This window comes from Aquila chrysaetos, chromosome 21, assembly GCF_900496995.4.
Source record: "Aquila chrysaetos chrysaetos chromosome 21, bAquChr1.4, whole genome shotgun sequence".
NCBI lineage: Eukaryota > Metazoa > Chordata > Aves > Accipitriformes > Accipitridae > Aquila > Aquila chrysaetos.
This window is the reverse complement of record NC_044024.1, coordinates 11,609,062-11,634,254: the sequence shown is the minus strand read 5'-3', so window position 1 is coordinate 11,634,254 and position 25,193 is coordinate 11,609,062. Positions and strand designations below refer to the sequence as shown.

Sequence of the window (25,193 nt, the reverse complement as noted above, 5' to 3'; positions counted from 1 at the left end):
ATAGACACTATAGATACAATGACATACATTGGCAGGTTATTTAGCAGTTAAATATCATACAGCCTAGTTCACTGGCTATTCTCTCCCAAAATCAAATCTCCCTGAGGTACACATCGAACTTCCCCATCCTTCTGCATCACCCACCAGGTGTACCCAGGTCCCTGAGCAAAAACCACCCCTTGGATGGGTTTGTCTCTGCGTGAGGGAGGACTAACCCAGACTGTCTTTCCTAACATACTCCTCATGTGCACTACAGGAACTTTATCCCCTTCTACAGTATGTGGAAGTCTTGGTTGGGCGGGGCCCGCCCGATTGGTGGATCCTCTAGTATTAACTAACCAGGTGGCTTTTGTTAAATGTGTATCCCAATGTTTGAAAGTTCCACCCCCCATTGCTCTCAATGTAGTTTTCAGCAGTCGATTGTATCGTTCGATTTTTCCGGAGGCTGGTGCGTGATAAGGGATGTGATATACCCACTCGATGCCATGTTCTTTGGCCCAGGTGTCTATGAGGTTGTTTCGGAAGTGAGTCCCGTTGTCCGACTCGATTCTTTCTGGGGTACCGTGTTGCCAATAAGACTTTCTCTTCAAGGCCCAGGATAGTGTTCTGGGCAGTGGCGTGGGACACAGGATATGTTTCCAGCCATCCAGTGGTTGCTTCCACCATTGTAAGCACATGGCACTTGCCTTGGCGGGTTCGTGGGAGTGTGATATAGTCAATCTGCCAGGCCTCCCACTGTTTATATTTCAGCCATCGCCCTCCATACGACAGGGGTTTCAGTCGCTTGGCTTGCTTAATTGCAGCACATGTTTCACATTCATGGATAACCTGTGCGATAGTGTCCATGGTTAAGTCCACCCCTCGATCGCGAGCCCATCTATATGTTGCATCTCTTCCCTGATGGCCCGAGGTATCATGGGCCCACTGAGCCATAAATAGCTCACCCCTACGTTGCCAGTCCAGGTCCACCTGAGACACTTCAATCTTGGCGGCCTGATCTGCCTGCTGGTTGTTTTGATGTTCTTCAGTGGCCCGACTCTTGGGTACATGAGCATCTACGTGGCGTACTTTTACCACTAGCTTCTCTATCCGAACAGCAATATCTTGCCACAGTGCGGCAGCCCAGATGAGTTTACCTCTGCGCTGCCAATTGCTCTTCTTCCATTGCTGTAGCCACCCCCATAGGGCATTTGCCACCATCCATGAGTCGGTATAGAGATAGAGCACTGGCCACTTTTCTCTTTCAGCAATGTCTAACGCTAGCTGGATGGCTTTCACCTCTGCAAACTGACTCGATTCACCTTCTCCTTCAGCAGTTTCTGCGACTAGTCGTGTAGGACTCCATACAGCAGCCTTCCACCTCCGATGTTTTCCCACAATGCGACAGGACCCATCAGTGAACAGAGCATATTGCCTCTCATTTTCTGGCAGTTTATTATACAGCGGGGCCTCTTCAGCCCGTGTCACCTCCTCCTCTGGCGACATTCCAAAATTTTTGCCTTCTGGCCAGTCCATGATCACTTCCACAATTCCTGGGCGACTGGGGTTTCCTATGCGAGCCCGTTGTGTGATCAGTGCGGCCCACTTACTCCACGTGGCATCAGTTGCATGATGTGTAGAGGAGACCTTCCCTTTGAACATCCAGCCCAGCACTGGCAGTAGGGGTGCTAAGAGGAGCTGTGTTTCAGTACCAACCACTTCTGAGGCGGCTCGAACTCCTTCATATGCTGCCAATATCTCTTTTTCAGTTGGAGTATAGCGAGCCTCGGATCCTCTGTATCCCCGACTCCAAAACCCCAGGGGTCGACCTCGGGTCTCCCCAGGTGCTTTCTGCCAGAGGCTCCAGGTAGGGCCATTCTCCCCAGCTGCAGTGTAGAGCACATTTATAACATCTTGTCCTGCCCGGACTGGCCCAAGAGCTACTGCATGAACAATCTCCCGCTTAATTTGTTCAAAAGCTTGTCGTTGCTCAGGCCCCCATTTAAAATCATTCTTCTTCCGGGTAACTTGGTAGAGAGGACTTACAATTTGACTGTAATTTGGAATATGCATTCTCCAAAAGCCCACAACACCTAAGAAAGCTTGTGTTTCCTTTTTATTAGTTGGTGGGGACATAGCTGCTATTTTGTTGATCACATCCATAGGGATCTGACGACGCCCGTCTTGCCATTTTACTCCTAAGAACTGGATCTCCTGTGCAGGTCCCTTGACCTTACTTTCTTTTATGGCAAAACCAGCCATCAAAAGGATTTGGATTATTTTCTTCCCTTTCTCAAAAACTTCCTCTGCCGTGTTGCCCCATACGATGATGTCATCAATGTATTGCAGGTGCTCTGGAGCTTCACCTTTTTCCAGTGCAGCCTGGATCAGTCCATGGCAAATAGTGGGGCTGTGTTTCCACCCCTGGGGCAGTCGATTCCAGGTGTACTGGACACCCCTCCAAGTAAAGGCAAACTGTGGCCTGCACTCCGCTGCCAAAGGGATGGAAAAAAATGCATTAGCAATGTCAATTGTGGCATACCACTTAGCTGCCTTTGATTCCAGTTCATATTGAAGCTCTAACATATCTGGCACAGCAGCGCTCAGCGGTGGCGTGACTTCATTCAGCCCACGATAGTCTACTGTTAGTCTCCATTCCCCATTAGATTTCCGCACGGGCCATATGGGACTATTAAAGGGTGAGTGAGTCTTGCTGATCACTCCTTGACTCTCCAATTGGCAAATCAGCTTATGGATGGGGATCAGGGAGTCTCGGTTGGTGCGATATTGCCGCCGGTGCACCGTCGTGGTAGCAATTGGCACCTGTTGTTCTTCAACCTTCAGCAACCCCACAACCGAAGGGTCTTGAGAGAGACCAGGCAGGGTAGACAGCTGTTCAGTCTCCTCCGTCTCCAATGCAGCTATACCAAAAGCCCAACGGTACCCTTTTGGGTCCTTGAAATATCCCCTCCTGAGATAATCTATACCAAGGATGCACGGGGCCTCTGGGCCAGTTGCAATGGGGTGTTTATGCCAGTCATTCCCGGTTAGACTCATTTCAGCTTCTAATACGGTTAGCTCTTGGGATCCCCCTGTCACACCAGAGATACAGATGGGTTCTGCCCCTTTATAACTTGATGGCATTAGGGTGCATTGTGCACCAGTGTCTACTAGAGCCTTATATTCCTGTGGGTCTGATGTGCCAGGCCATCGAATCCACACTGTCCAGTAGACTCGGTTGTCCCTCTCCTCCACCTGGCTGGAGGCAGGGCCCCTCTAATCCTGGTTAGAATATTCGTTACTCACTTTTCGCACCCGTGAATCAGAAGTCCCTTCAAGAGGATCAGAAATGTGATCAGCCCATCTACTGCATCTGGGGGACTCCTCACAGGAAACTGGAGCAGCAGTTTTCCAAGAAGAATCCTCTTTCCTGGTTGCTTTTTCTCGCAACTCCCGTACCCGTGCATCCAGGACTGAGGTAGGTTTTCCATCCCACTTCCTCATGTCCTCTCCATGGTCGCGCAGGTAAAACCACAGGTTAGCCCGTCGTGTGTACTTTCTCTCTCCTCTCTCTTGGGCAGAGGAATGCTTACTCCCAATAGCTGCGATGCGGGCCTGTACAGGTGGGGAGGAAGACATATCCACTTTGAATTGCTGGAACTCTCGGGACAATTCCTCTACAGCCGAGACACAGGCCCGTAGGGAGGAAGAGAGACTTCCTTCGTATTGCCGGAGTTGGACAGCCAATTCATCCACCGTTTGTCCATGGCCTTCTTTCCAGGACATTACTGCCAATGAGTTGGCATAGGTTGGTGGTGCACTTCGTAGAAACTTCCGCCACATGGGTTGTGTGCATTGGACATCATCTGGGTCTATGGGTGACTGCGCATTTTCTGGATCATTATAAATCACCTCCAGCACGGCTAATTCCCTCAGGTACTGGATACCTCTCTCCATGGTGGTCCACTTGCCTTGGTGACATGTAACTTCATCCTTGAAGGGGTATCTTTCCTTTACACCTAACAGAAGTCGCCTCCAGAGGCTGAGGACTTGTGTTTTTCTCCCAATCGCCTTGTCGATGCCCCCTTCCCTAGACAGAGATCCCAACTGCTTGGCTTCCTTACCCTCTAATTCCACACTACTAGCCCCCTTATCCCAGCATCGGAGCAGCCAGGTAACAATGTGCTCACCTGGGTGGCGGCTAAAATCTTTTCGCATGTCACGCAACTCACTCAGGGATAGAGATCGGGTGATTATTTCAGGTTCTGCCTCTTCCTCCTGTTCTCGTGATGACCCTGGTTCATCTTCATCTCTCACTGAGCGAACTGATTTCTTTGTGTGTTTCTTTTTCTGTACAGGGGCGACTGATACCGGCACAGGTTGGTTCTCTGGTTTAGCCGCAGTATCTGTCACTGCGGTTGGGGTAGCCGCGCTGCCTGTTGCCGGGGTAGGGGTAGCCACGGTGCCTGTTGCCGGGGTAGGGGTAGCCACGGTGCCTGTTGCCGGGGTTGGGGTAGCCACGGTGCCTGTTGCCGGGGTTGGGGTAGCCACGGTGCCTGTTGCCGGGGTTGGGGTAGCCACGGTGCCTGTTGCCGGGGTAGGGCTAGCCACGGTGCCTGCTGCCCTGTTTTCCATCTTTTCCCCCTTTTCTCCCTGAGGGTGCTGCCTAATATCAAGCAGTGTTTGGTAGATACTGGCCAGGGCCCAGCACAGTGCAGCGAGTTGTACGTCTTTGGAATAGCCACAGCATTTTTCTTTCAAATATTCTACCACTTCATGAGGGTTCTGTAGTTGTTCGGGAGTGAACTTCCAAGCCACTGGGGGTGAGAAGTTCTCTAGATACCTGCCCATATCCTCCCACATATCGTGCCACCCATGAATATCCAGCTTTGGGGCAGATCTCTGGGTGGTACTCTTAAAGAGCCTTTTTGTAGCCCTAAACAAGACCTGAAACATATTCAGGAGGCATAGCACTAACAGCACAGTGGCTTGTGCATCCCAAGGATATTCAAAGTTCTCAAAAGCTGTTGTAATTAGTCGGAAGGAGAAAAGGGAGGCGAACGGACGGGGGGAAGTATCCCCCCCTAACTCCCCCATGGATTGGCTGTAATTACCAATAAAATCCGATAGAAGGTGCCCAAAGTATGGAAATGATATCACTGCCTCATACAGATACCAGCTTAACCTCATGACCAGTGATGTAATCATTTCACAAGTCGACATTGCCCAGTACAGCAAAATGATAATCCCAATCACTCTCCCAGAGGTGAGAAACGTAACTACAGGCAATACATAGAGCATATAAGGACCTACAAAACGCCACCATGTAAACAAATTAATCAACATTGTGACTAACATCTATTTATCTAATATAAGGAATGCGTATGACAAATTTGTTTCAAACACGCTATGGCCAGATCTGTCGTTATCTCAACCCTTCGTGCCCCACGTTGGGCGCCAAAAAGGACTGTCGTGGTTTCAGCCCAGCCGGTAACAAAGGACCACGCAGCCGCTCGCTCACTCCTCCCGCCCCCTCCGGTGGGATAGGGGGGAGATGGAGGAGAGAAAAGAAAAAAAACTGGAACCTCGAGGGTTGGGATAAGGGCAGTTTACTGGGACAACGCAAAAAAGTTACAACAACAACGACGGTACTAATGAAAGAGTATACAGAAAAGAGTGATGCACAGTGCAACTGCTCACCACCCGGGACCCGACGCTCCGCCACTTCCCCCACCGAAAGTCGAGAGCAGGAGAGCCCTCCCCCTGGCCCACTCCCCATGTATATACTGAGCATGATGTCACATGGTATGGAATAGTTCCTTGGCTAGTTCAGGTCAGCTGCCCCGGCTATGCCCCCCCACCTCCCAGGTTCCTGTAAAAATTAACTCTATCCCAGCTGAACCCAGGACAGCCTGGTACAGTACCAGTGCAACCCACTTACTCAATGTAGCATCAGTTGCATGATGCACAGAGAGGACCCTCCCTTTGAACATCCAACTCCACACAGGCAATCAAGATGCCAAGCGGAAGTGTGCTTCAGTACTGACTATTTCTGAAGCGGCTCAAACTCCTTCATATGCTGCTAATATTTCTTTTTCAGCTGGTGTATAAAGGGAGTGATAAAGACAGGGCAGGAGGTGGGGAGCAGGGAGAGGTATTCTCAACAGCAAGCAGGGTGACCTGCTGTAGGAGAAACTCAAAACTAGCTAGGAGAAGTCAGAAGTTTTCACATACTATACCTACACAGCCACAGTTAAATTGAAACAAAGAAGCCTGGTTCATTGTCATGGTTGGTATAAAATTGGCATTTATTGATTATTCAAAATTACTAATCCCCTGAGTAATTTGTTCACAGCAGACACAAACACTGTAACACACATTCAGTCATGTTCTACGTAAAAGACTTAAGTCATCTGACTAGCCCTTCTCATTTCATGGTAGAAAGTGTTTGAATTCACTTTTCCCAACCTGACCTTTTGCATCTATTTTAGCTTCTATGAAATCTCAGTGGTAGAGGCACAACTGCAATCAGAATTTAATCAGAAAGAGCTTTGATCTCACTCAGGGCCAGAGGGCTTTGCAGAAACTCATGCTTTCTCTAAGAGATCTGAGGCATCATCTACCTACTACCCACTTTTAACAAAAACAGCCAAGGATCACTCAAGAAACTTTCCTTGGGAGAATACCTGAACCCATGTTGAAGCCTTCCTCAAGTCTGCCTCTTTTCCTGCCTGGAAGTCATCCAGACAGAATCAGAGGACTTTGACTCGTGGGCCTGGAATTTTCTTGCATCTGGCAATCCCAAACAGATGTACATCTAGCAGTTCTTCAGCACATATACAGAGTCTAAAGCATATCAGCTACCCAGATGAAAGAGTAAATCCATTGCTCACTGGAGTCACTGAAGACTTCCTATGGAGCACTATGTGTAAATACCATTCAGAAAATTCCAGACATAACGAGTCAGTCCCACAAAAGGCCTAGAACTTCATCTTTCCAGGCACAGGTACTGTTTATCTGAAGTCTACGAAGGATAACCTGACTGACTTGTGCATCACCGTGGACTTCCTATCATTACTTCTTGCTCACTCTTGCCATTTTAGAAAAGGCCTTAAGGTCTTTATTAGAAGTATTCAATGCTAAAACATTAAAGTGATCTGGAATACTCCAAAACACATTCTTAGACTTATGTTAGACTCATTTACTACTACATACAAAATTTAAGTGGCATCAAGAAAGGAAGAGTATTGAGATACTACAGGGAATCTTGAAGCCTAGTTTTTAAAGCAAAATCAGCACTCAGTTTCCGCATGACTTCTGCGTGACTCAGCTCATGCTGCTCTCTTTTAGTAAGACCATAGTTTTCTTTCACATACTTTGCAAAGGGCATTAGATGTGTCCTAGCAGGAGTGCCATCCTTCTGAGTGGGCTGACTCAGGACCAGCTGCCCGCCACAGAAGGCACACATGAAGTGCTCTGTGTCCAGAGACTTGGAATGACGTCCAATCCTGAAATGGAAGAATAAGTACTTTGATTTCACACATGTAGTAGACAGTACTTGTGGGAAAGAGCTCCTTTCATCTTCTGCCAGGCTACTTAGGTCAGATTTCTAAGCTAGCATTTTAAAACAGGAAACAGACTACATACTTCACACAGAGGAACAATCAAATCTCTATTACACATTTCTTTATGCTAGACCTTTTTCCACTGCCTTTTCAGCTTGGTTCCTTTCCCTGACTCTTTTAGTCTATTAGTATGAAGTGCTACAACATTTCAAAACACCTCCACAACCCATGTATCAACTACCCCTTGGAGTTTCTCCTCAAAGCCATTACCATCAAATCTTCTCAATGCTCTGTTGCATCTAAGCAACTAACTCATTGCATAATCATATTAAACACTTCAGGAAGATTCTTTGATATGTGAAATATTGTTTCCTTCCAGTGCTTCTGGAAGTAGCTCATATGATCTTGAGAAAAAAAAAATCCCATGCATGCTTTCTAAGCATGTATTTAGCCCCTAAACTGAGGGGGGAATAATAATTAATAATCTTTAAAAAAAAAAAAAAAAAAAAATCACACCATTGTCAGCCACTTTCCTGGGCTATGCAGAACTGAATTCCCAAAACTTCATGCTTTCCCACTGAGCCTGTGGTCAGCTACGATATTCCAAAAAAGGCAACACCTTCCCTAACCATGAAAGGTAAGAAGTCTTTGAAATTACTACAGCAACTATTTATTCTGTTTGATCTCAGCAACATAAATAGCTCTCATTTCACAAGTGCAGTAAGCAAGACAGAAGTCTGACAACCAATGTTGCAATCTACCAGTAGAGCTGTGTCCCAGCTTCAACCCTTCATATCACAGTGCTGCTCACATCTGTGTGGCTCCATATATCTATTCTTCCTTTAATATATACACAAGCTGAAAGAGTCCATGAGATAGATCAACTAGAAAACTGACTGTAGGTTTTGTAGAGTTTTAAAACAATAGATATCATTATATTGTTGATCTCTACATTTTACTTAGCACTACCATAATAAAGATACAAGATTAGTCAAAATGTTTAGTCTTAATTCAAAGTCATCAAGATACAAAACCCAGAAAGCTTCCTCTGATACTTTGTTCTAAATTACTGTCACACATTTTGTGCCCAGTTTTTATCAGAACTTGTTCTGCTTTTGAATTCCAGTTACTACTAACTGACTTCTTTCGGCATCAGATAGTCCTCAGCATCTTTACAAGGATAAGTATATAAAAAGTAACTCAGTCCACCATGCCAAGTCTAGCACTCTTCTGTAGACTGTTTTTCCTTAGATCAAACCTAGACTGTTGTCATGGCACATTCAACGAAGTTAGTTTATAAAGTGTCTATGGATTTCAAAATAACTTGGAATGCCTTATTTCTGCAACACATGCTAGTACTTTGCTTACATGCATTCTACAGGGATGTACCAGATCCAGCCATTGCTCCATCAGTGTAGGCCCACAAGTATTACTCCTGATGTAGTACTTAGTTAAGACTGGAAGTACCAACCCCTACCAAAAAGCCTGTAATAAGATGAGTGTTGATCATGAAATCAGAGATAAGTGGTCAAAAAATATCACAAGTTCACTCAGTATTAACTACAGTAAGAAGTGAATCCAAATTTACATAATTTGAGCAATATTTGAAAAGTGAGAGCAGCCACATGGGTGTGACCTTTCCCTGCCATGCCCTTCAAAGCTGAGGCACATATTCTGATCATTTACTGCTTCCCAAAGACCTTCCATCACCACCAATGGTCTTCAGATGACACTTCTGCCTGTCCTGACCTCTGAACTGGAAATGAAACTACCTGGAAACAAACATGTGGAATCACATAGCAAGGTTCTGTAGGCTCGGGAAATGTGAAGTGACAACTCGGAGAGCATCCCAACTGCTTCACAGTTTAAGAGACCCATGATTTCTAGAGACAGGAGACTGCCAAGTTAGAGACAAAGTTAATACATAGTCATATGCAAGATCAAAACATTACTCACGTAGCTTTGCACAGAACACACTCATAGATGAATTTGTAATTAATCTCATAGCTGTGGCATCGTGTTACTACTGGCAGTTCCGGATGAATCACAGCTGATTTATTGGCATAGAATCTCCAGAATCGTCCATGCCCATCACGAACACCATTGATCAGCCAGGTGGCTGCATGGCAAGCCTCATGAACTAGCGTGTCTCGAAGACGATCTTGGGTAAGGCAAACAGACATTAAGATCAGTCAGGTATGGGGAAGTACAAACTTTCATCCTTAGTCACTACGTCATGCCTTTGACACTTTTTCTTTATTAAGATGCAAGAGTTATTTTGGAGGTTGGAATTACCAATGTTTTGATAAGATAAAATGCCCCAAAACAAGTTTTACTCAGTGCATTTCCAGTTTTGTGATTAGCCCCAATTCTGCATCCTAGTTACTTCCCTGCACACCTAATCTGTTTGGGGGTTTTTTTGTTTGTTTGGGTTGGGGTTTTTGTTTGGTTTTTTTGGTTTTTTTTTTCCTTAATGAGACCTGAAACACCTTTATTTAGACCAAGATTCATTGATTGCTTTTGTAACATTGGTATTTTTCATCCAGAAACAACTAGAGTGGAGCACCAAATTTTCTCCACAATTAGAATAGAATATTTCAGTTGGAAGGGACCTACAATGATCATCTAGTCCAACTGCCTGACCAAAAGTTAAAGCATGTTAAGGGCATTGTCCAAACGCCTCTTAAACACTGACAGCCTTGGGGCATCAACCACCTCTCTACGAAGCCTGTTCCAGTGTTTGACCACCCTCCTGGCAAAGAAATGCTACCCAACGTCCAGTCTAAACCCCCCCGGCACAGCTTTGAACTGTTCCCATGTGTCTTATCACTGGATAGCAGGGAGAAGAGATCACCACCTCCCTTTCCACATCTCCTCCTCAGGAAGCTGTAGAGAGCAATGAGGTTGCCCCTCAGCCTCCTTGTCTAGTAGACGATCCCAAAGTTCTTAGCTGCTCCTCATAGGACATGCCTTCCAGCCTGTTTTGGGTTTGTGTGGCAGGGTTTTGGTAGTGGGGGAGGGGCTACACAGGTGGCTCCTGTGAGAAGCTGCTCGAAGCTTCGCCAGCTCCAAGTCAGACCCACCACTGGCCAAGTCAGACCCAATCAGCAACAGTGGTAGCACCTGTGGGATAATGTATTTAAGAAAGGAAATCTGCAGTGGAGAGGGGAGTGGAAGGTGAGAGAAACCCCTATGCAGACAGCAACATCAGTGAAGAAGGAGGAGGAGGAGGAGTTGCACCAGAGGAGGGATGTCCCTGCAGCCTGTGGTGAGATGGCAGGCTGTCACCCCCCAGCCCATGGAGGTGAGCAGATGCCCACCTGCAGCCCGGGGAAGACCCCACACCAGAGCAGGGGGATGCTCCCCAACATGGCTGTGACTCCATAAGAAAAGTGTGCACTGGAGCAGTCTGTGCCTGAAGGACTGCAGCCCACGGAAAGGACCCACACTGGAGCAGTTCGTGTAGGACTGTCTCCCATGGGAGGGACCCCACACTGGAGCAGGGGAAGAGTGAGGAGTCCTCCCACTGAGGAGGAAGGAGCAGCAGAGACAACATGTGATGAACTGACCCCATTACCCGTCCCCCTGCACTGCTTAGGGGTAGGATGTAGAGAAAACCAGGAGTGGAATTGAGCTGGGAAGGAGGGAGGGGTGGGAGGAAGGTGTTTTAAGATTTGGTTTTACTTCTCATTATCCTGCTCTGATTCAATTGGTAACAAATTAAATTGATTTTGGTTTTTTCCCCCAAGTTGAGTCTGGTTTTTGCCCATAACCATAATCAGTCCCTCCCTGTCCTTTTTTCGACCCACAAGCTTTTCATTATATTTTCTCCTCCCCATCCCACTGAGGGGGCAGGAGTGAGCAAGCAGCCTCATGATGCTTTGTTGCCAGCTGGGCTTAAACCACAACACAGCCCTTTTACCAGCTTTGTTGCCCTCCTCTGGACACATTCAAGTACCTTCACATCCTTCTTAAATTGTGGGGTCCAGAACTGCACACAGTACTCAAGGTGAGGTTGCACCAGCGCTGAATACAGCAGGATAATCACCTCTTTTGACCAGCTGGTTGCACTGTATTTGATGCACCCCAGAATGTGGTTTGCCTTCTTGGCTGCCAGGGCACACTTCTGACTCCTACTGAGCCTGCTGCTGACCAGCACCCCCAGATCCCTTTCTGCAGGGCTGGTTTCCAGCCGCTACCCTCCCAGTTTAGACTTGTGCCTGGTGTTACCCCATCCCAGGTGCAGAATCCAGCATTTGGACTTGTTAAATTTCATCCCATTAATCATTGCCCAATGCTCCAATCTATCTAAATTCCTCTGAAAGGCATCCCGTCCCTCAAGAGAGTCAACAGCACCTCCCAATTTGGTATCATCAGCAAACTTGCTAAGAGTGCATTCAACTCCTGCATCCAGATAATTGATAAACATATTGAACAGGACTGGCCCTAGAATTGAACCCGGAGGAACACCACTGGCGACCAGTCACCAGCCAGATGTAGTCCCAATCACTACAACCCTTTGAGCTCTGCCCTTCATCCAGCGCACCATGAACCTGCTCATCCCACAGTTGGACAACTTGTCCAGAAGGATGCTGTTAGGGACAGTACCAGAAGTCTGACTAAAATCCAGAAAAACTACATCCACTGCCTTCCCTTCATCCACTAGATGGGTGACCTAATCAAAGAATGATATCAAACTAGTTAAACAGGACTTCCCCTTTGTGAACCCATGTTGACTGTGCCTGATGATCGCATTATTCTTCAGATGCTTTTCAATAGTACCCAGTATGATCTTCATAATTCTTCCAAGAAGCGAGGTTAGACTAACAGGTCTGTAGTTCCCTGGGTCTTCCCTCACGCCTTTCTCGTAAATTGGAATAACACTGGCTAGCTTCCAGTCAGTAGGGACCTCCCCAGACTCCCAAGACCATTGGCAGGAGCCATAACATCCCCTAGCTCCTTTAGTACTCTGGGGTGAATCCCATCAGGCTCCATGGACTTGTGAACATTCAGCTGATACAGCTGGTCCCTGACAATTTCAGTGTCCACAAACGGAAAATCACTGTTCCCACGCTCATGGTCCCCTAACTCAGGGGACTGGGCAGCTCAGGGTCTGTCAGTTTTATTAAAGACCAAGGCAAAAAAAAAAGCATTGAATGCCTCTGCTTTTTCTTCATCCCTATTAATCAGATGACCATCTTCAACAAGCATCAGTCCAATGTTTTCTTTAGGCCTTCTCTTGCTATTAACATACTTTAAAAAGCCCTTCTTGTTATCTGACACAACACTGGCCAGTTTCAACTCTAACTGAGCTTTGGCCTTCCATGTCTTTTGCCTGCATACACAAACCACAGCTCTGTAATCTTCCTGCAAAGCCTGACCTCGCTTCCAGAGATCATACAATTTCTTTTTCCTCTTGAGCTCCACAAGGAGCTCCCTGTTCAGTCAACTGGTCTTCTGCCCCGCTTGCTTGACTTACACCACAGTGGGATTGCCTGTTCCTGTGCTTCTAAAAGATGCTTCTTAACAACTGACCAGCACTCGTGGACTCCTAAGCCCTCAAAAGCTGATTCCCAGGGTACTCTTTTTGTATCTCTCAAATCAAATTTAATAAGCTTACTTAAAAATATTCTATTAATTACAGAACTGGTTCTCCTACAGTAACTGCAACATTCATTTCCCCAAATTGGGAGGGGATGAGGGAAAAATAACTGTTACAGTACCCACCACATAATAGAACTTAATTTGGCACTAACCTGTCTTTATGCCAGCTTTAAAATACTACTAACAAGGTGGCTAGCTATGATGGAAGAAGTCAGATTTTAGATTGCCATTACAGTACATATAGAATTACAGTAACCTGGTCTTCAAATCAATAATAAATATAAACAAAATACTGCAATTAGCATGAATACATCTCTGTTCTCACATTTTGTAAATTTGCCCAGCGTCTTAGAAGGGTTGTGAGGACAAGTACTACCATTAATGGATTTATTTATTCAAGAAAACATGAAATTTCAAAGCAAGGTCCAGTTCCAGATCTCTTTGGCCTCAGATTCATGTTTTTATCTCTAGAACTCGCTTTCTCAAAGAAGAATCAACATATCTTTTCTTTTACCTACCTGCAGAGTCACAGACTTTCTCAGAAAGTTCTATGCGAGCGTAACGCTTTGCTTTAGGACCTTCTGTCTGCCCAGTTACACAATATCCTGCTGTTTTTCTCATTTTCTTATTCCAGATTATTACCATTTTCTCTGGCAACTGAAAAACAAAACAGTACATATAATCTGCCCTCTCCTACCTCTCTTATCTTCTTCTGGCCCTCTGGCTTCCCCTTGTATTTACTGCAAAGCCAGTACAGGATGTGTCTCTTAGTGCCCTTAATACTGTTGTCAGTTAAGATGCAAACCCACCCTCCATGGCTTCTCATTCCCATCATCACTTTTTCTGTAACCAGCACTGGGAGTTTCACAACGCAAGATGAGACAAAAAGTCCCTTAGTGCATTGTTAGCATCCACAGTAGTACATGATCAGAAGTTCTACAGCTTAATAATTTACAGATCAAGTACCATCTGCTTTGGTTGTTCTGAACCTGCAACTTGCCGTTTTAATTTGATGCACCTTCACACTGCAAAACGATGAATAATCACCCCTTGCTTATCTGTGCTGCTCCTGATTTTATAAGCCCTCAGCATATCCATCCTGGTTAGTTCTGTTCTTTTACTAACAGTTTTCTGTCATCTCAATTAGTTAATAAGCTTAAGTAACTGGTCCAACAGTAGTAAGTGCCAGCACAGGTATAGAGCTGAAGCACTGTGAAGTAGGATATTTTGCCTTCAGCAATAGTGAGCCTGTTCAGCTCAGCTTTATGTGAAATCATGACCTCTGCCTGTACTTGGTCAGCTCAACAGTATTTTCTCAGCTGCACAGAAACATTTTCCTTCCTGAAAGAAATTCTACTGGAATTACTGAGGGCAGCATTCATCCTTTCAAGGATGTTTCTCACCAGAGGAGGGTCTCCAGTATCCCAGAAGATGTAAAGGTCAACACAGCGGTTCTCTGAAATTGAACCTTTAATTTGAAACACAACTTATAGCTTTAGGCTCACCCAAAACTGTTATTTAAAGGATAAGCAGCTTTTTAATCTGTTCCAGAATGGCAGACATGAACATGCAATAGGAATGAATGAAGACTGCATGTAACATGACTAAGCATGAGGCAGTAGGCCCTAACAACAAAGGGAAGCGCTTTTATCCATCAGCTCCCTGCTCCCCAACATATGCTCCCACCACTTGCCTTCTGTCAGCTGCTGGCAAGAAAGTTGTGCTACAACTAGCTATTAGGCTGTGGTAACACTGCAGAGTTCACTAGTACATGTTACTTCAGTAAAAGCTGAATGAGCAACAGTTGTAGGCAACCCTGAGCTTCTTTCAGCAGCAGAAAGCCATAGCTGCCTTTGCTGGGGTCTACTACCAAAGAGGCAACAGAAACAATCCCAGACTGCTGAGTTGATGACCATGCAGGTACGAGAAGATACATGAAGATAAATTATCAGTCACCTCTTCAAAGATGAAACTGATCCAAGGCCCCTCATGTAGCACTTCCTCTCAAAGACTCTTGCACACCATCCAGACTGCTCACTTAAGGATGGTACACCATTACAGCTGGGAAAGCAAGCCAAGCTGAAAACTGCTGCATCACAGTGGTGATAAACCCCTTTCAAAGAAATTGCTTGAACTAATTCAAACGTAAGCTATTGCTATAAAGCTTAACTTCTACTAACTGAAGAGGATAAAGAACAATCACATCAAAAAGTGAGGAGCAACATATTAACCAGTATTTTAGAATTGTAGTTTTTGTTTTGAAGCCAACCTTCTGCTCAAAGATGGTTCTATTATACAGACAGTAGAGCTTCTCTGCCAGCTCCTCTTTATTTTTCTTGAAATACTTCACATAGCGGGAAGCTGGATTTGAGAGATCTTGCAAGAAACAGCCAGGCACTGAGCACACCCTGAGCCTGCAAGAAAAAGCCATAAAGCAGTTTACTGAAGTACAGAGATATCACACTGAAAAATAACAGCCACTTTATTGCCGATAAAGATCTCTGGGATGCTGCCACTGGCATAAGCCTCTCCTGACTCTTTTCACTAGCTTGCCCTCATGAGGCCAGTGGGGCACAAATGTTTATACTGTCTTCTTCCCTCTTCAAGACCACGAAGGGGCAGAACTGTTGCAATAGTCCTGCACTTATTTCATTAATTCACAAAACTACATTATGAGGACTCCTAAGTAGGAAAAGAGGGTGGCTCAGATCTTTGTGACACAGCAAGCCATAATTGTACCAAAACTTGATCAATATATGAACAGCCCTAACATGATCACCCACAATAAAGGTATATTTTCAAAAACATAGCCAAAGATGTTCTGGGAATCCTCAGGACTTCATTCAGGGGAAGTGGATATTCCACTAGGATTACCAACTCCACTACTGCAGCATTCTGACAAAGCATCAGCTCTGAAGACATCATTTAAAGGCTTTGCATTGGTATATACAATTATAAAATGACTAAAGGAAACATCACTTGGCTAAAATGCAGAATAAAGGCAGCTATTAGAAATGAAAAAGACATTCTTCTGAAAAGCTTAAGCTGCATCCACATATAGAAACAGAAACAGGAATTCTGCAAGTTATAAGGATACAGGTAAAAAATACCAAGACAAGCTTGTTGAAAGGCATGAATTACTAATAGAATTAGTTTTAATATATATTCAGAGGCAGGCAGCTGGATAGACAGAATCCGCAGGGCCAGCGCATGTTAGAAGTATGCTGTGCAAGACAAGGAACAGCAAGAGAGCTAACATTTACAAAGAAGATTTGACATTTGTCAGATTTAGTTGTCATCAATTCCTCTAAGTGGAGATTAGCTTATATTCTGCCTGTCATACCTGAGACCGAAAGCTTTGATTTCCAGCTACTTAACTATTAACAACTGCTGAATTGGTAGCAGAAGTTTCTAGGTACCAGAAAAAACAGAACATCACCCTAGGCAAAATGCTTAGCATCTCTTTGTCCATCTATAATGGTCCTAGAACATAGTAAAGATGAAGAAACACTTACCTTTTCTCTGTCTTTTCTGATTGTGAGCAACTGACCAATTCATTCCTAGGAATTCTTGCAGAAGCCTTTATCCTGAAAGGTGTTTCTTGAAGTGAAATGGAGTTTGGCCTTGGTGTCTTGACTCCCTCCCCTTTCAAGGGCTGGGCATCTTCACAGGGTGGCTTGATGTTTTCTAGTTCAACAGAAAGAGTCACAGGATTACACACTGTCAAAGAACGGGGAGCACAGACATCAACAACCAGGTAACAGACAACGGTGAAAAAAGTCAAATATTCCACCTCGGCATACACACTCTTGCTGTGCATACTTGAATGCAAAGGCTTTTACATGATGGAAAGGTAATTTGCTGCTATATACCACAAAAGTTACCATTCAGTGAAGGAGTGGCACACTCCAAACTTTCAAACATTCAGCTAGGAGGAAGCGGAGGGAAAAGAATTTGTGACCTCACTCAGGCATTTCTGTGACTAATTCAAAATACATCACCAGCACATTGGGAGCAGTAATGCAGAGACACCATCTGAACAACAAAAAAATCATTTTAACCTTCTGTCATGTACCATAAGTCACATTGCTTGTTTCAGAGGCAAGTTCTGATCAGATAGTTGCCTACTTCACCAGTCCACATCTGGACAGATAGCCGAGATGACTGGCCCTTACACCAGGAATCAAGGACCGCTTCGAGGCTTGTAGTTTCAGTAGACGTTTTCTCTGCTGGCTTTTCTATAACTGTTCCCCTATTTGGGCCACTCGTTGTGAGAGACTGAGAGTTAATGTCTCAAACATTGCGGTGGAGCAAGTTGTGCTTAAAGACAAACCCTGCACAGCAAGGAACCAAGGTGAAAAGCCCATCAGCTCAGACATCAGCAACAGGAGGGGGAGGGCGTGCTGGAGGGTGTGCAGCTCCCTGTTCTGATACAAAGATCAAACAATGGCCCTGTCTGCAGGGAAGGAGAAGTTACTCCACAAACGACCCCCAAGCCCAAAGGCTCACAAACTGCTCATTAACCTGAGGAGTTCGGGTGCCGGCCCGAAGGAGGGGCAAGGATGATAAAAGGACACCAACTGAAGCCCTGAGTGCGGAAGCCCACCGGGACTGGACCCCTCAGCTGACTGGACACCTCGGCTGACTGAACCAACGCTGGACCCAGGACCGGTGAAATCTTTCTCTGTTCCTTTCTCTCTGTCTTCTTCTCTCTTTCCTTTTCCTTTTTCACAATCCCTACACCTCATCCGTTTCAAGATATAAACCATTGACCAAGTCTGAGACTAAGAGTAGATCCAGCCACCCCTGGGCCCTTCTCTGAGGAGGAGTCTGGAAAGCAAGGGAGTCTGCTCTGAACCTCGTGACTCAACAGGAGGGATCTCCTTATTCCCTGAATTGATGTATATGGTTACACGGTTTACAGAAGTAGTCTTATGCCAATTCCTGTTGTGAGAAACCCTGCCACCTACTACCACACCTCCCCAGTTTAGTTTGCTTCTGTCATGAATAAAATCTTTAACTGATCGTTTGGTGTCGTTTCACCTTAATTTAGCCTGAGGGAATTTCGAATTAAACACGACTCCCTGGTCTGTCCAGTCTGGGTCGTGACACTCATCTCCTTTCACTATTCAGCCAAATACAGGGAAACCAATGCAGCTGCCAGCTCACTTCTAGGATGTTTTATAGACCACATTGACATATTCCAATTAAAAAAAAAAAACAAACCCAAAACTTTTTTCCAGGGCATATTTCTATGCTGTCAGACATTCTCTTCCATAGGTGTCCTTGCCCTGAACTAGTCCTTGTTAGTGAGGAAGGCACTCTGCATTTGCTTTTCTAAAGAGATTATTTGTTTTCACCTGCTTGTACTCAGCAATAGCCCTTTTCACCCTTTGCAATCTTTCAGTTGGAGCTCACTTCAGTCAGTCAGAGAGAAGGAACTACTGATTTACGAAATTCTCATTATAAACTGTATTTAAAATAAGTAAATTATAAATTCAAATACTAAATTAACAGCATCTAAACTTCTCAAAATTTCAGTCTTACCAAAACGACAGCTTCACATTAACTGCTATCATACATTTAAAAAAATTAAACATCATTCAAAACCACCAGTTAGATTTGTTTTCAGAACAATTTTAAAAACTAAAAATGCCTACAATTATAGGAATTATAAAAACATGGAATAGTGAAAAACTTAAATCTTGATACCACAAGACTAGTAGAATCACTTTTCAGAATGCTCAGAGGAATAATTTCTGATTGCATCAAATTCAATTGCAAGATGCTGGGTTGCACTTCTAAAGCATATGCCACACAATTGAAAAGAATTAGGCAATTAGCACTACCATTGCTGCCAATCAGTAGCTTGCAAATTAGCCAAGAACAATTGCTTACCTATTGTGCTTGGCTGGTAGACAGTTTTACTTGTGCTTAAGATTGGTTTTCGGGGTATACTCCGTTTCCTTATCCGTTCTATCAATGATTCAAATTCGTCTTCTGAGCTATCTGATTCTACCTCTGTACTTTGCCTCAGCGCCACAGTTGGCACTTTATTTTCTGTACTTTTTTCACAGTTTCTTTCTTTCCTTCTAACAAGCAAGTCTGGATTGCCTCTGGAAATTGACTTTTTCAGATTTTGTGGAGGTGGGAGTTTTATGCACCTCCGACCCTCTTTCAAGTCATTCACTCCCCCTTTTTGGTAGTCATGCCATGAACTTTCTACAAAGACAGAATCTTCAATGTCACTTGAAGCCTCTGGATACTGCAATTCTTGGCAGCAAGTGTTCTTCTTTCCAGAAGTCATCAACTTCTTTGGGGTCTGAAGATCCTTCTGTGCTGCAATTCAAAATAAACAGCTTAAAAGTTTTGGTAATTTCATTTAGGACACCTGCCTTTGTCTTAACACAAAAAAAATCCCTTGAAAGACAGGAAAACACAAAGAATAGAAAGGTATCTTTGCATTTTCTTTATTATACCCTGCTCATTTATCATCATACTAAATGGAAAGTCACTGAAAGATGTATAAAAAAACCCAAACCTTAAACCCCATGTGTGTATACATCAGCCATCAGACCTAACAATCCTGAATAGGTAGCTAGCACTGGCATAATCTTCATTCCCACTAACAAAAGCTACATGCATTTAAGAGTGAGGCTGAACATTTCACATTAAAGTTTTATAACACCAGCAAGTGAAGGGTTAAAAAATGCTCAGCCTTAGCTGATCAGATCATAGCCTACAGCACAAAGCACACACTTGCCAACAAACGAGGCTTCTGACATCTCTGATTTGACCTATCAAGATCAAAGTATCACGTCAGATCTATTGGTGACTTTTTATTGTAATGATGCTTCTGGTCCACTTTCAGAAAAGCATTTCCCCTCCAGAAAGCATCCCAATAGTTTTTTACAGTCCGCAGCTGGCATACATGTTTCAGGGTTGACATTCACACCAGCTGCAAGAGATCCCACCCTTCTTGATCAGGGGTCAGAGCTTCTCCAGGTTCACGAGATCACTGTTATCATCCCTCACCTACTAGAATTCTATCACCTGATTGCTGGCCCAGCAACCGTGTAAAGAATTCCAGAGCACTGTTCACTCCTTCTAGGAAAGTCCAGTTTTCTTGTATCAATGAGAAGTGTGCCAGACAGCTGTAGTCGGGATCTGAATGTTAGTAAACCAAGGCACTTTCCATCCCTTGGGGGAAAAGAGGGATCTTCTGCTCAGACAAGCATTGAAGCCCCTCAAGTCATGGTTTGCCAGAGCATCTTGTAGCCAGCATTCACAGGATTACACACAGGACCTTGGCTAAAGACGCTCCAAATTAAAGGACCCTATCTGTAGCTCTGCAACACCCATAGGCAAGACTGGCCTGATTGCCAATATCTGCATCAAATTAAAGGTATCTAGCTTAACAACAGTTACCTTCTTTCTTTACTCAGTGTCTTTTAGCCACAGAATGAGCTGGTGCAGCCATAGGAACACTGCTTTGCATATCCTAAGTCCTGTCTCCACAGTGATTATCCCATATTTGCAGCTCAGTCTAATCAGCCATGAGTTGCTACTCTCTTCACAGACCCAGATACTAGCAGATAGTCCACAGTATCTGCAGACCTACAGCAATGCTTCAAAATGTACACTTGTCAGAACAGTATAACCATGCTTTCCTCTGTTACCCCAGAGGAAAAAGAAAAGCCTCTCCTCTGGTACCCTTCAAGGAAGAGACAAAGCGATCTTATGTTTAACAAGCTCCCTCAGAAATTTATGAGCTCAGCAACGAATGCTATCTTTCCACCCATTAAAACGCCTGCTTCATATTTGCTGTTGGACAATTATTTACCATTCTTTGTTGTGCTCTCTCTCACTTTAAAGTCCAAGAAGAAATCATCCAAGTCATCAATTAAGTCCTTCAAACTATAAAACAAGCAATTAATGTGAAAAAAGGTAGGCACAACCAGGAAAACAGAAGAGTAAGTTTGCCTTACTAAAAAAGCAAACAAAAAAAAAAAGCCACCCAATATACCATTATGAGCTGCTCACTGCAAATGTTCCCAAATATGTCCATTAACAGGAATGGCAAGAGCACGTACACCTCCAAACATCCCATTTTACGTTTGACTTGAACATACAGATTAAGCACATAACAGTTCTTCTGTCTGCACTCACTCCTATACATGTATCTGCCTATGAATCACTAAAACTTTTGATCATTTTTCTGTATTCTGCATAGTAGATGCGATACAGAAAACTAATATATAAACATTGAAGAGCCATTAATTACAGCACCTACCTTGTATCTGCCTTTTTAGAAACAGATTTGGGAGTTTTCATTCTAGCTAAAACTGAAGCAATAAAATATTAATTAAGAACAAGGTTCTGTTTCTTTTGTTATGCTTTTTTTTTAAGAGAAAAGTTTGCAACTAGTAAAAATTCAGTATAAAGTCTTTAAAAAAAAAACCCACAAACATAAGAATGCTTTACATGTAATTCCAACTCTCAATTCCTCAAAGCTGACAGCAACTTTCTAGCATTTCCTTCATTATTCAATCCTTGCCAATCACAAAGCCAGATAAGAAGAGCCATTATGTACCTTGCAGTATCCAGTATAGCCTCTTCATATATGTGGATCATCAATGGTGGAATTGAATGGGTTTAACAGTATTTTCCCCAAGCATTTCAATGACTGCAGGTAGTAGCTTTCCTACTGCAAAGAGTTGTCCATATGCTTATTCCACTAAGTGACTCCAAAAAAGCGTTCAAACGAAATGGTAACAGTAATAACCCACTGCAGAACAGCAATTCAATACTACTACTCAGAAATAAACACATTTTAATCACTTTGGGAATATTGTGGTGACTGCTAAACATGAAACATGGTTCAGGTAGCGGTACTGCACATGCTTCAAGTAGTGACTCTTGAGAGATTATCAGAAATGCCATCAAAATTTCACACACCATCATTATGAGAGATTCAGGAAAGCTGAAGGGGAACAAATTTAATTAAAACATAAATCAGGCTGGGGAGAAGGGAAACAACAGTCCCTTCTTCAGAACACAATGGGTCAAAATAGCAGTTAAGGAGTGTTCTCACAATCTGAAGATGCATACACGACTTCAATGGTATTATAAACTTTTGCACTATGCCATAAGCCCAAAACCAGAAGACAGGTTTGTTGATAAAGCTTTTATGGCTGATTGGTAGATTCTGGTACCAGGAAGAGCAGCTGAGCTACGCCCAGTTACCAAATAGTACCCTGAAAGCACACTGTAAGTTAAAAGGCATAGGATGGGACTGGGTGTTGTCCTCTTTGAGGAAGAGCACAAGGCGGGGGGGGGGGGGGGAAGAATTCAAGACCTTGAAGCTCAAAAAGTACTTGGAGCAATAAATTATTCTCAGTTTTAGCACCCAGTAGTCTTCACCACTACGGTCATTACAAAAGAAATAACCACAGCATCTGCTGCCTTCCAAGCCACCACATCAAGGTGGCTCATTGAAGCACAAATGGCCAGCAGCCAGCTTTCCTAGATGATCATAACCACAGTGTTCCTAGACCATGAAGCAGGACCAAACTAATAAGATGGCCAGCTGGTCACAGAAAACCAAATACTTACAGAAAAATATGACTTGCTACTTAATAAATCAATTCTCTTTAGTTTCTTGTCTCTTAGCACATATTTTCATTTCACTCCTTCCTACAACTGTCACTATAGTGATGGTATGGCAATAGAATAGCTTTGCAAATATTTGCAAAATAGCTTTACAAATATTCTGCTCCAAGCCCCAACTACCAGCTACCCAACTCTCAGCTGCCTTCTGTGCCAGAGCTGACACATGACTTCGGCCTCAACAGCCTCCTGGATGGAGGAGGCAAAAAAGAGTAGAAAAAAAGAGCAGACTATCAAACATGTAAGTTTAAAAAATTACAGGAAAGTGAGCAGTGACCTAATGAATGGACAGTATTGAAACATTTATCAGATTTAAAAGCCCAGAAGTAGTGCAGGAACTATACACAGCTCATTTTAATTCAACTGGATGCAAGTAGTAAGGCTTGACAATGCTTAAAATCATTCACATGGCACTGAGCTGGAACACAGCATGAACTCTAAAGTAATGAGAAATCTGCTTTAAAAGCAGCTGGACTAACACGAGAGTGTTATGCAAAAGGCAAAATAAACAGATATGACTTGTTGCCTTACCATTTCTACCATCTCTTTTCAAATGTTGAATACATAGTGAGGAACACATCGCAAGATATACAAACCATTAAATTACTTACCACTCTGAAACTCACTTGAGATTTGGTAGAGCCATGACTAGTCCACCTAAGGAACAAGCTAGATAGAACTCTTGCAACAGGAAAAAACCCAGTGTGTGCTCAACTACCCTAGCACAAAATGATAGTCATAATGGCTATTACCAAGAAGAAAAACACAAATATCAGGTATAGGCTAAACAAAGATAGGAAATTATGCACAGCAGATGCCACCGTGTAAAATTTAGTATTCAATTCCATCTTACCAAGACCTCAAGCCACTATGAAAAGCCAAAAACATCGCTCCAACTGGTTAAGATTCATGCAGCAAAAGCCATGACACATAAGAGGGAATTCTGAGTAGTTTAGACATGTGTTTAGAACTGTAACTTCTTAGAGAAAATGTTTATTCAAAGACTCTCCATAGACTAAGAAGGAAGCAAGTAAGTGACATGGAACAGACAGAACTGAGGCAACAAGAAAAAGTAATGCCAGGCAAAAAGCATCCAAAATTGAGACATGAGATTCAAGAACACTCACTGTGGCAAGGAGAAAATGTACTTTGCAGCAGGAGCAATGAAAGAAAATAATGCATAAAAACTACTTCATTATAACTAGATAAAAATGTGTCCTTTTCATACTCCTTCAGAAAACAAAATAACACACGCTATTACTTACACATTTCAAATTCTTCATCGCTGCTGGAAGAGAAGTAGAGGGCATGGCTACAAAAAATGAAATACAGAATAGTATCAAGAACATTAGGTCAACAGCAAGTAGATCTGCATCTCCACTGGTCTGAAATGCCTGTGAACACTGAAAACCAAAGGTATACTGAAAAAAACCTAAACATGTTCAAATTGGGTATCAGAAGTCAGAAGGGACAGAAAGCTTGTTTCTCATCTTATTTGTGGTATATGATCAGGTAGAGAACGCTGTGTTGTATTAAGTCTAAAACCTCAAAACATGCAGCAATGAGAAACAAGCTGCTTTTGTATAAAATGCACTTTAAATATGGTTGCTGTAAATATTTAGCAAACTGCAGTAGCTTTCATAAAGCTATTTTAAGATGCAAAATGGATGCATTACTACTTGGACTGCAATTCTCATGCAAATGTAGAGGCAAGCCATAATACTCTTACCAAATTATTTATTCCATTTTCTGGCAAAACCCAAACATTAACACCTTGAAAAATACACTATGCAATTGCTTAAAAATACGCAGACGGCTTCTTTTAATTACCTTAAAGTTACTCAAACCTTAAAGGCTATAATTCTGAAACATGCTAATACCTACCAATTATCATAAAACAATCGAGCGCATAATCTAAAACTATATTTAGATATGATCAACAACAATAACGTAGGACGCGTTAGGTGGGGGCTGCCCCACCGACCACCACCTCACCCACCTGCCGCCCCGTCCGCCCTGGCTCCACACGGCCACTCGCCCCGGACCGCGTCCGCCTGAAGCCAAACCGCAGCAAGAGCCCCCATCGCACGAGTCTGAAGGCCCGCCGCCGGGACGTCCTCCGGCCACGCTCCCCGCCTGCTCCAGGCATTGACCGGGGGCGGGGGCGGCGGCAGCGGGGCGCTCCCCGCGGCCCTCACCGCCCTGGGGGGCCTGCGGGCGCCTCTGCTGCGGCGGTGCCCCGTCCCGTGCCTCCTCGAGCTGCAAGCGAAAGAGAGCATGAGCGGCCGGCCGGGGCGGTGGTAGCGGGTGAGGGCAGAAGGCGGCTGGGGGCCCCCGACGCACCGCTGCCCGCTCCATCCCGCTTCAAACCGCCCG

General features: G+C 44.1%; 1 protein-coding gene across 4 annotated transcripts in view; it reads right to left on the bottom strand.

The window, feature by feature from the left end:
• GCNA (germ cell nuclear acidic peptidase) overlaps window positions 1–25,193 on the bottom strand; it is a 29,387-nt gene extending 4,194 nt beyond the window's left edge. The window contains exons 1-11 of one of the 4 annotated variants that reach the window (XM_041119157.1): window positions 25,161–25,193; window positions 24,817–25,076; window positions 24,083–24,129; window positions 21,442–21,493; window positions 20,992–21,065; window positions 19,047–19,487; window positions 16,664–16,835; window positions 15,418–15,562; window positions 13,667–13,805; window positions 9,501–9,705; window positions 7,356–7,487 (exon numbers count right to left, since the gene is read on the bottom strand). In XM_041119157.1, the coding sequence (XP_040975091.1) occupies window positions 7,356–7,487; window positions 9,501–9,705; window positions 13,667–13,805; window positions 15,418–15,562; window positions 16,664–16,835; window positions 19,047–19,487; window positions 20,992–21,065; window positions 21,442–21,493; window positions 24,083–24,129; window positions 24,817–25,076; window positions 25,161–25,175 (1,682 nt within the window). In that variant the 5' untranslated portion in view covers window positions 25,176–25,193. Of the gene's footprint in view, window positions 1–5,908; window positions 7,488–8,198; window positions 9,030–9,500; window positions 9,706–13,666; window positions 13,806–15,417; window positions 15,563–16,663; window positions 16,836–19,046; window positions 19,488–20,991; window positions 21,066–21,441; window positions 21,494–24,082; window positions 24,130–24,816; window positions 25,077–25,160 lie in introns of those variants that run through there. The other 3 variants (XM_029996766.2, XM_029996768.1, XM_029996767.2) reach the window with 3 other exon arrangements.